At 34.6% G+C, this 12,089-nt stretch overlaps 1 protein-coding gene across 1 annotated transcript in view; it reads right to left on the bottom strand.

Moving 5' to 3' along the window:
• Nucleotides 1–275: 275 nt before the first annotated feature.
• The window catches only part of Robo2 (roundabout guidance receptor 2), a 550,514-nt gene continuing 538,700 nt past the window's right edge, over nt 276–12,089 (bottom strand). Inside the window, exons 27-30 of the mRNA XM_027929088.2 lie at nt 10,813–10,986; nt 4,273–4,545; nt 2,316–2,507; nt 276–589 (exon numbers count right to left, since the gene is read on the bottom strand). Of these exons, the coding sequence (XP_027784889.2) occupies nt 585–589; nt 2,316–2,507; nt 4,273–4,545; nt 10,813–10,986 (644 nt within the window). The 3' untranslated portion in view covers nt 276–584. The remainder of the gene's footprint in view (nt 590–2,315; nt 2,508–4,272; nt 4,546–10,812; nt 10,987–12,089) is intronic.

The following is a 12,089-nucleotide window of genomic DNA, read 5'->3' as shown; positions in this document are numbered from 1 at the left end:
CCCCAACTGAAAACCATCTAACAGGATGGGTAACACCAGCATTATCCAACCTAGCTTACAGTACAGAAACCCCCTTCACATTCAATCTTTTCTTCATGTCATGAGGAGTAGAGATTTGTGCTTATCACCAAATAAAATTGCAGTGCAAAATTTAAACATAAAAGTTACACAATTAAAAGTTAATATATGGCACCACAGCCTATTAATTCACATATAGTACAACAGACCAATAAGAACAGACAATAATAGGAACAGAGCTAAAAAGAGTGAGCTTGCATAGCAATGCACAAAAGAAATTATATACAGAGGAAAATCCTTTTCTTCCTGGAGGGCGAGTTTTGTTTTCTTTCTTTTTTTTTATATACTCCTGACAAGAAAGAGTTAAGGTGGGTGGTGTACTTAAGAGAAGAACACAAGTAAAATATCTGTGGGATATGTGTGGCTGTGTGTCTTTACATTGCATTTACAGTTCTTTTAATAGTACATAAATAAAAGAAATTGTTCATTGCACTGTTTAGTGTCATCACGTCCATGAGTTGGGACCTGATGGTCCTTTCAGAGCAGCTTTGTATGTCTCCTCTCAGTTACTCTAAAAAGAGATGGAAACAAAAGTCAGGAATAAAGCTCAAGAGTTAAATGATGCATTCTTCTATCCCGACCCGCATAATCAAAATCAGAGCAACCGGATAGTAAATGAAGATGAAGTCATCAGAAAGATCTTGGTGAGTTTGTGCAATTCATTTTCGTTGAACCAGAGAAACAAGGAAAATAAAAACACTGTAGAATCTGGAGATTTAAAATTCAACTAGAGCTATTTTTTTTCACTCCTTGCACACCTACGATTATTTCAATATAAAATTTAAACAAAATTTCAAGTACCCATGGGCCAAATGAAAAATTATAAATAAATCTTAATACTGATCAGATTGATAATAGCCAATCATGATAACTCAGATCCATAAACAACAAGTTTGAAACTATTTTCCCTTTTCATCATCTCATGACCTCCTCCAGCCTGTGATGTGAGCATAATGGTGATCATAAACTATTTTTCCATGAGGAATTCAAGAGATCAGAAAAGTAGCTTTGTCTTCTCATGAGCCATAATCAGGCAAGTGGTTGAGAACATTAGAAGCCATGGCTGTTCTCTTAACAACCTTGGTTAAGCTGAATTCAAAGAAGCAGTTGACAATGTTAAGCAGGCATCATTCTGATAGGGAATAGGGAGTTGGTAAATTTCCTGATGAAATTAACACAAATTCAATGTTTTTAATTGGACGTACTGTGACATCCCTATTTTTCACCATTACCTCATATTTTTATATTTAGAAAATATGAAAACCAATGCCAGTTCTTCATTCAAAAAGATAAACTTAATCAATAGCTATATCATTATAATCAAAATATTGTGAACTAACTCAAATCAAAGATCAAATTTTTTTAAGACTGACTCCATAAATTAAAAAAAAAAATGAATGAAGAGCAAATAAATGAAGAGTAGGAGGAACTCCTAAGAAGACTCTTTAAAGTACCCAAGGGCCAGAAATTTTTCCCTTTTTTACTGTGTTGAGTTTAAAAGAGCAAGAAAAGTACCCAGTGAACTACATTTAATTTAACTTGTAAGTGTTGAGACTAATTGCCCTCACTGAAACAATTTTTTGTTGTTTTATGGTTGTTTTTTGGTACTGGGGTTTGAACCAAAGGTGCTCTGTCCTGAGCTACATCCCCAGCCTTTGTTATATTTTATTTTGAAACAGGGTCTTACTAAGTTGCCGAGGTTGTCCTCAAGCTTGTGATCCTCCTGCCTCAGCCTCTGGTAGCTAGAATTACAGGTATACACCACCATGTTTAAAGTAGTTCTTACTTGGCATAAATCAACTTGAAATATACATGAAATATTTATGTCATTGACCTGCTGTAAATAGCAATCATCTATGTTATGACCAAACTTGTTCAAAAATCATTGATTTTTTTTCCTGTAACAGGGAAAGTTTTCTATCATTCTTAAATTTGTTTAATATGAAAATATTATTAATCTAATATTCTTTCTGAATCACAATAAACCATTATTTTTATTATTTTGGTACTGGGGATTGAACTCAGGGATGAGCTACCATTGAACTATATCCCCAGGGCTTTTATTTTTCGAGACAGGGTCCTGTTGAGTAGCTGATGGTTTCACTAAATTGCTGAGCCTGGCTTGAAACTTGGAATTCTCCTACCTCAGCCTCCTATGTCATAGGTATTACAGCTCTGCCACACCATGCTTGGCTATGATAGCCTTTTCAGTGACCTAAAACACTTACATAATTCACCTGTAAACTGTCCTTGACTATTTGAGCCCATATATCCTATGTCAAGAAGGTCACTGGCATTGCGCTGGTGGCCTCCCCTCAACACCTCCGGTTTCCTGGGTCCAGTGGATCCTTTAGAAGAAGCTGTTCCTGATGAGCTGTGGCCACCTGGAGATGGGAAACTGGGCTTGCTATAGGGCACCAAGGCCTCCTCTGAAAAAGAAAAAGAAAAAAAAACATAAAGGGCTAAATTGAACTGAAGCCCAGGAAAATGACACAAATTTAACTCTTACAAGTTAAGCTCAGAATGGACCATTTTACTGTTTCGTTCTTTAGTAAAATTAAAATTAGGAGGTTTAATCAAGACCGGATATTAAAGGAATTTCCATGTGCAAGCAACATTTCCTACAATAGGAACTGAAGCAGGATTAAATTAAAAGAGATCTTGGGATAAGTATACAATGTTGTATATTATTTGCAAAACTTAAATTCATTATAAAAGAGAGCAGCTTACAGTGAACTACTTTGTTTCAAAAGAAAAGCATATCTTCAAATAATTTCTAGAGTTCAATGAGGCTTCAATATTCCTATCAAAACAGAAGGAATGTGGTTTTGTTTTAAACCATAGCAATATTTTCCTCAATCAATTTAGATAAAAAAATTATGTATTAGCTAATTAAATAAGCTTCTTAAATTTCTGTTGTTGCTTGGGACACAAATATATGAATTGAAAGGCTAGGAATTTCATTAAAAGAAAAAGAGAAACCCACCCAATTTTAACAAATGTGATAATATTCATTTTTATATATTGTCTCCCTGCAAATAACTGATCAAATACATTATGAATAATTATTTAATATTTTGCATCCTTCCTTCATTCTTCTTTCCTCCTCTATTTCTTACCTCTCTCTTCCTGTCTTTCTCTAGCTCTTTCCTTTCATCTCTCCACATCTTCCTTTCCACCCCAACTAACTCTATTTCTTTCTTTCTTTTGAGGTATTGGCCATTAACAAGTGATTAGATGATGAAAAAATGTTGGCTGAATTTACTGTTTCTTGCCTTAGATAGTCTTTAATGACAGGGATCACATAATTTTTCTCTCACAGCTTGAATGGTCAACCATTCCTAAACATTTCAGTAAATCTAGATATTGAAATTGTCATCTTCTGGCCCTTGCACAAATTGAATTTTTCAAAAACTTGAGCACAGTGTTGTAACAAAATGTAGTTGCAGAAATGCATGGGGAGAGGACTTGTCTAATAAAGATTGAGTCCAAATGAATAAGGAATATGTTTAAAAAGTTGTGTGCATGTGTCTATGTTTATTAATACTCAGTAAATCCTGATGCAAGATATTCCAAAAAATGCAATAGCCCCACCCCTAATTAATGTCCAATCGGAAACCATGAAATTTATGTTCCAACATTTCCAGGAAGTGTGATTTGTAAACAAGAGCATTTCTTGTCCCCATGTGAACAGTCATCTACATTTAATCAGTTAACCTTTTCCAACATGAGGTCTGTGGTTGGGCATTTACTTGTAAATTTATAATCTCAATTAATTCATCTAATTGACTGACAGGAGCTCTCCTTTCAAGTGACTGATTACTTCTGTCAAAATGACAATCTCCTTGAAGGTAGAGATTAAACTGACACAAAAGCTGAAATTTAGTGGTCTTAAAGCTACTCAATAGAAACAGTAAAAGGCAAAAAAGCCAAAATTGTCTCCTGAGACCGTAGATGAAGGCTGGAGATCTCTTGGATTCAAAGACCTATGGAGAGGTTAATTTGAGGAGCAATCACCACTGTAATCAGTCTCAAGGAACGTGCCTGTGAGCTCTGCTTGAGAAATTCCAACTTCACTTACTGACTTAAGGCAAATATCTCTCGGATGCCCTTAAACAACTGCCATTTCTAGAATACCTGGTAGAAAATAAAAGGGTCACAGCCCACACTTGCTTGGGACTGTGCAGAACACACCTGATCCAACCCCTTGTTTGTGTGGGGCTTTCCGTATGTCTTCTTGGCGTTCTGTGGAGCTTATCCATTCCTGGGTTTGTCGTTGCCACTCTAGGGAGGTTTTGGCTGGACAATCCAAGGAGCTCTTTGTGTCTTCTAAGCTGGAGGCTTGTTGTCTCTCTAGAGAGCTTCCTTTTCTCTCTGTTGAGTTTTCCACATGACCAGCATGCTGGCTCGGGCCTATTTGCTGCCTTAAACCCTGACCTGGTGGGGGATCTGGTGGTGGTGGAAGATCTAAAAATTTTGAATAATGTTTAGAATGGACTAAAATTTAATGAAAAAATACAGGTTTTAGTTCAAGTTGGAAAAAAAAAAAGCTCTTGCCCTCATACAAGTATCACCCATGCAAAAAATAAAAACAAACAAAAGAAAAAAAAAACAGAGAAAAATAAAAGTCAATTATTGATATGTAAAATGCATATTATTGGTATCTCTGCTGTCTTCTACCACAGCATCATTGAAATCAAATTGACTGGATTCATCCAACTGTTAAACATGGAAAGTGTTTTCAATTGCACACTGGCGCTAACATTCAAGGTTAAAGGGCAACTTAAGGGTCATAATTCATTTTCATCCTTCCCTTTTCAAAGTAGAAATACTATGGCAAAAAAATAAAATAATAAGATCACTAGAAATTCTAGCAGCTGTGCTAATAAAAGAACAAAAGCCAGCCTGCCAATCTCCATAGGAAACATCACCCTTGGGAAATTAAGAACTATATGCCGTATCATATGCAACATATGATTGCCTTTACCCAAGTATGTGGCACATTTAGCAATAGTCAAAGGGTTAAGCTAACATTTATTAAATGCAAGTAACATTCTGCCTGACAACCAATTCTGGCTATTCGTTTCATGAGTTAGCTAATGAGTTACAACTAATATATTATAATCTTCCAATGTATTAATTTTAATAAGTAATAACCAATGTTCAGCATACAGATTGAAAATGCTTTATGGTACTAGAGTTGGCAATATATCATGGAAATTTGAGAAGTAGTGGAATAGATAATTTTTCAGAAACGCTTTTTAAATTAAATATCGGAAATGAAAAACTTAAAAGTTCAAGTATCAGCAAATTTTTCATTTTCCTTTTCTTAGCTCTTCATATCTTCAGCTTTGTGTCTTGAAAATCTTCCACTGTGAAATCATATTTCCTTCCTTAAATATTACACTAGCTGAAATGATTTATTTTTTTTCCTTTGGTACTGGGCATTGAACTCAGGGGAATTTTGACACTGAGCTACATCCCCAGTGATTTTTATTTGTTATTTTGAGGTAGGTTTCATAAGTTGTTGAGAGTCTCATTAAATGCTAATGATTGAGGCCAGCCTCAAACTTGTGACCCTCCTGCCTCAGCCTCCTGAGTCACTGGTATCATAGGTGAGCATCACAACACCCAGCTTTAAAATAATTTTTAAATCCTTCTAAATATTCATTTAGCTTGATTTATTGTGATTTTGTGTATGCTATTGCGTACTTCTTAGTTTATCCTTAGAGTATTGGCAATTATGTTATTTATTCATAAAAAGCAAAAATCATGTATAGTATTTATTTCATTAATTAGAAGATACTGTACTTAATATAGCATTGTTATGACACTTTTATAACCAGGTTCTTATTTCTAATAATATTATCTATGAATTTTAATGGGAAAAGTATAAATTTCTTATATACAAAAAATAGCTTTTTCAAAGAAATGTTAAACTGGTCATTCTAAGATTTATACTTTGTCTTAGGAGCAAAATGATATTATTCTCCACTGCACAGAGAATCTGGAGCACCCAGGTTGGATGGTTACTAGTTCTTATGTATACCTTTCACATTATATTATGAATTTCTAATTATTGAGGGGAACAGTGTCTCTGTCTGGGAAAATAAGGTTTTATTCCAAATATTTCTTCCAAGATGAAAAGCTAATGTAATGTTGAGATAACTCTTTGTTGGATAATCCAATGAGTTTGGGACTCCCATCACTAAACATTATTATAAATGCAAATTAATTATTTCATTTGAGTTATTGGTCTTAGAAAGACAGCAAGGAGAAATTATAAAATTTGCTTCCAAAATAACAGATCTTATCATTGATTTTTACTCTCCATCAGAGCAGCTTAATTTCTAAAATGGTCAAAATGGTATCTGCTTATGCCAGCTAAAATTCTGAAGATTATTTAATTTAACCTGAAATTATATAGCTTCATAATTAAGTAATATCCTTGAAGACTGTGTCTTCTAAGAAGAAAGGGCACTGCAAGCACATTGAAATAAACCAACGGGAAAGGGAAATGGAATTGCAAATGGCTATAGAAAAATAAAAATATATAATCAAATACATTTTATCTAAATTAAATTTATTATTCAATTCTAGGTTGATTCATTTCAACTAAGTCAATTCACTAAAGAGTATCTTACTAGCCTACTGAGAATTAGCTATTGTCAGGTGACCACAATCCCATGACACAAGTGTTGTTATTGTCTTCATTTTTTAGCTGAGAAACTGGGACCACAAAGAAATGAAGTATCTCCATTCTGGATCTTTCCTCCCATGAACTGCAGACTCTTCTAACCAAATCTACATGGGACAATTCCACTTGGATATTTAGAAAGCTTTTCAAATTGCACATATCAGAACTGAAATCTAGTTCCTCCTTTATAAAATGTGTGTCTTGCATGGTATGCCTCTTCTCCACCTGTGGCAATTTCATCCTACAAGTTCACCAAAGCTATGAAGTGACCTTTAAGCTTTGCTTTATTAATTTTATTAACAAGACCTGTGAGCACCACTTCCAGAATTCCTCACTTCTTGTCGCTTTCACTTATTTCTGACTTGGTATGAACCACCATTGTCTATCCCCTATGTTGCTTCTACAGCCTCCTATGTATGTGATCTGTTTTACACCTTTTCCCCATTAAATATAACACAACAGTGGAGATGATCTTTTTAAAAAGAAAAACAGAGAAGATCATGTCACTCCTCTGCTCCCCCCCACCCCCCGCCCCTCTCTCCAGTAGCTTCCCACTCAACATACTGTAAGGCTGATTGCATCACTGCAGCTTCAAGGTCCTACATCACATGTGCTCTTTTGCTTGTCTGACTTCATGTTCTATTTTGTTTTTATGCTTGCTCTAGTCGTTTTTCTCCCCTAACATTTTTGGTAAATAAGCCCCAGATTTTATTGCTGTTTTCTTATGTCTTCGAAGGACCTTTCCTTAGATATCTTTGCTTTCATTCTTCTAGTCTTTTCTCCAATGTCACCTTGTATGTGAGGCCTTCCCTAAAAAAACATTCTTAAAAATATCTCTTCCCTACCTCCATATTTCTCAACTTCTTTCCCTTTTGTCTTTTTCCTCATGGCAATGATCACCTTCTTATCAACTGCTTTTTTATATTCATGTATTACTGTTGGTCTTTATCTATCTTCCTACACTCAAATGTAAGCTCCATGAAACCAGAGGATTTTTGTCTATCTGGCTCCTATTGCCTACCATGTGGAATATACTTAATATATATATATATATTAAGGGGTAAAGCTAGTATTTGACAGAGCTTAGAAAGGGCCCCTTTTCTGAACAGGGCATTAAAAACCAGGGAAAAGGGAACACAGGTTGGGAGGATGTAGTCTAAGGAAAATCAGTGTGTTGGGTAGAGAACTGCCAATTTTTACTCAGTGTGTCAGCTTCAAAGGTATTTTTTCATTATGCAAGTGGATAGAAGATGTGGATTCATCAATGATTCCTTAGGTGTACCTGGGTTTTGGTATAGCTTTTGGGACAGACACGGAAATATCCATTCCAATTCTTCTTCTGGGACACATGGAGGATACTTTCTAGTACGAGACACCATGGGAGAGAGTTTTTGATAATGACATATGAGACATGACATAGTTTCTTGCTATTAGAAACTCCCAATGATCACCCATTATCTGTCTTTGCCTCACTCAGAAACCATAAAGATTTCTGAAAATAATGACATCTCAATCCTGGAGAGGCCTAAACACCCTTACATTACTGCTTAGAGGAGAGCCACCTGACCTTGATAGATGAGTGTGCCAATAAGAAAGTATCTTTTACTGTGCCAAGACACTGAGGGTTAGAGGTTGTTTGGTAAAGTAGCTAGCAATAATTACCCTAATTAATATAGCCATAAAACACTATTGTAAAATCTATAATGTAAAAGTTTTATTGTAAAGTGTCCATACACTATAAACTACTAGGCAGCAATCTTCCCAAAAAGAGCAGTTTGATTTTATGTAAAGAAGTTATGAATTATTCCTGACACATGGATTCATATCATGTAAGTGCCATGTCATAAGCATTTATTGTAAAATAACAATATTCTTAAGGCCTCCAAAATAAATGTCCTTGTTTCACAATTAAATGTGTCTGGATTGCACATGTGGGAAGATATGTGAGCCAAATTTCCTTTGCAATATCACTTAAAATATATCTACTAATAACACATAATTCATAATCACTTTTCAAAATTGAAATTTAGGGACCTATTTTTTTTAGAAAGATAAGCAATATATTGGTCATGATTTAAACAAGGAGGAAGATAGTTTTATGTGAACATATTGAAAAATCTTGCAGAAAAAGGATTATAGAAGAAAAAAGAACACTCTATTTTGTATATTTAAATTTTATACCATCCACATATACTACATATGGTCTTCAAAGATTTGTAAAAAGAACACACTATATTTTTTTCTGTTGCCACAATATTCTGAGCAGAAAAAATATATAAAATTATTAATTCTCAAAGTTGTGAGTAGCATATCAGTGAGAGCAGTCTTTTCTATTCAGAGTGAATAAGATCAACACTGCAAACTGTTCTAAGTGCTCAACTAATCTCCAGAGCATTTGAAGCAGAAAGGTTTTGTTCACCACAGGGTATCTATTTAGAGAGAATGAAAAACTCAATTGGACCCTTAACCTTCATATTCCATAGAAACACTTCCCAATGAAAACAAAATAAGCAGGATATATGAACAAACCTGAAAGCTTTTAGAACAAGCATGTTTGGCTTTTTTAAGCCTTCTTAGCATTACACGGTGACAAAAGAAAGCACAAAGATGGCTTCCTGACACAGAGTGCCCCTTCCCACAAAGGAAAATGCTTTTTTTCCCAAACAAGCTTCATTCTGTTTCATAATGATGGATGTAAGAGTGCTAAGGACTAGGTCATAGCTTCTCAAAGCTGGATGTACATTAAATTTAACCCATGGAGCTTCAAAACTTCCTATAATAGGATTATACCTCAGAATAATCATGAATGTCTCCATGGTTTATTTGAAGATCTCCCCAAATGTTTCCAACATTCAGCATGGCTAGGTTAATCCTAGTGTTTAGTTGGACAATCTCAGATAAAGTTTGTATGCTTATGGAAGATAAGGTTGAGAAGAGGGAAGAAACTCAAAATTTTTGAGTCTCACTGTATTCTAGGCACTTTAAATATAATTATATATCCTTAAATATACTTCATATGTGCTTAGAATAAAGCTTCAGGATGAATATTTTTATTCAGACTTTAAAAGATATAATAATTAAGTGGAAAATGTGGGAAATAGACTATGCTCTGAGAGCTCTTGACATACTCATTATTGACCATGGATACCTTCCAGTAATAATGTTTTCTGAAACTAACTATTTAAACAAATATTCAAAGATTGGCTATTCAATTAATTGACATACGTTGGCTACATCCCTAAAATTCATCTGTTGAAATCCTAACCCCAGGATGATGGTATTGGAATATGAGGGCTTCATGAGATCATAAAGGTAAAGTTCTCATGAATGGGATTAGTGCCCTTATTAATCACACCCCAGAGAGGTCTGTTCCATCATGTGAGAAGTAATAAAAATGTACTATCTGTAAACCAGAGTGTGATCCCTCAAAAGAGTCCAAATCAGTCAGTGCCTTGATCTTTGTACTTCCACTAATATTAGCCCAGAGAACTATGAGAAATAAATATTTGTTGTTTAGAAACTTTCTGCTGTTTATAAAGTTATGATCATCTGTTATAGCAGCCCAAGTAGACACTCTCCAACTACATGACCGCTAGCATGTTTTTAAGCTCTGAAATTCACGAAACTAAAAAAAAATTACTAAACCATTTGAAGTTCTTTTCCAAGAGTGAAAGAGATTATAATTTCATATCATAAATGTTCTGATACTATGACATGTACACATGCTGCTTATTTTTTTTTTCCTAACCTTAAAGTGGAATGTTTGCTAAAATGCAATAAAGAAAAATGCCAGAAGGGTAGAAAAAACAACAGTTAAGAGTGGTACAGCTTCTCTTTCTTGGGGATTGATCATAAAGACATAATTCCAGATTGTTGAGAGAGAGGGTGTTTCATGTAAGCAAGACCATTTTGCCAGGTTTCTGCCTTGTATGTAATGAGGCAATGCCTAATCTACCATAGATATTTTAATCTGAGTTAATGACCACGTAGAATGCATCTCTTCATTGAGGAAAGAAGAGGAACAGAAATCAGCCTACCATCTGTCATTCCTTCCCTTCGGTGAGGCAGTGCTGGCTGTTGGTCCATTCGCCCTCCCTTGTGTTTTTTGGTGGGCCTGGGCCTCTGACTTTGATTCAGGGCTGCGCTCGTGTTACTGTCAGTAGAAAACGGGCTGGTGGGTCGAGGTCTTTGAGAGGAGGTAAAGGCTTTTCCTAGAAAGAAAACAAAGGGAATGGGGTATAGGGAATGTCATTGTAATGCACTGATAATGTCTGTCTTGTATTTTCTGCTCTTCCTAAGGCTAAATCTGTGAACCTACCTAGAGATGCCATTGGAAGATACCAAATATTGGTGCACCTACAAAAATAAATACATGCCCTGCTACATATAATGTGTTCAATTTTTATAAGCTAAGAACACCCCACCCACAAAAATATTTCAAACAATTGAACATAATACAAATCCACCAATCCAAAGCTTCATACTGCTTGATTAGTTTTTATATTACCTTGAAAATCTTAGTGATAATTTTATAGTTATATGCAAATTCATGAAACATTATTTCTCAAAATTAAAGAGGTTATTTCTTAAATGAATTGCACACTGTTTCATTTGCTTAATCAAATTTCATCCCTGAAATTTTACAAAATCTGAGTACAGTAAAAAATGCCTTGTAGTTTTATGTGAAAAGTCTGCTCAGGTACATATGCTAAATTGACTTTACCACTTATATGCAAACAAAATGAATTCTATCTCTTAGTGGAAACTCAATAACATCAGTGTAGAGGATAGCAGGTTAAAATCACCTTGTATATCCAAAGTGAAGTAGGTATTTTGTGATTACTGTATCTGAGCAGACTTCAAATTCTCATGGACGAATGAATTGTACTATTTCCCTTTCTTGTGGTTTAGTACAAAAGAAGTGAAATTTATTCTGGGAAAAGGTTACCTAATACATTTTCAAAAACATCTTTTAATACTGTTTATTATAGTAAGAGAAGGATGGTTTATGTTCATATATTTATTCTCTTGTCATGTTTTCATTTCATACAAACTTATCATATGTAGTTTCATTTTCCTAAGTCAATGTGACATGATGTTGCTTAATGCTTTATTAGCTATTAGCATACATGCAAGAAATGCACCTATTCTGTCTAATTTATTAGTTTCCTTACACTTTCTCACTGTTCTGCTTACAGCTAATGCCACAAAAAGCACTCAGGCAACATAAAGTTTTTGACTTATGCTTTATAAAGCAAGAAAATTCAAATAACAGTTATATTACAACATATTTTAGTTTGGATGCTATATGAAA

Source organism: Marmota flaviventris, chromosome 8 (genome assembly GCF_047511675.1).
Source record: "Marmota flaviventris isolate mMarFla1 chromosome 8, mMarFla1.hap1, whole genome shotgun sequence".
Taxonomy (NCBI): Eukaryota; Metazoa; Chordata; class Mammalia; order Rodentia; family Sciuridae; genus Marmota; species Marmota flaviventris.
Note: the sequence above shows the minus strand (reverse complement) of the source record. Positions and strands in the feature narration are given on the sequence as shown.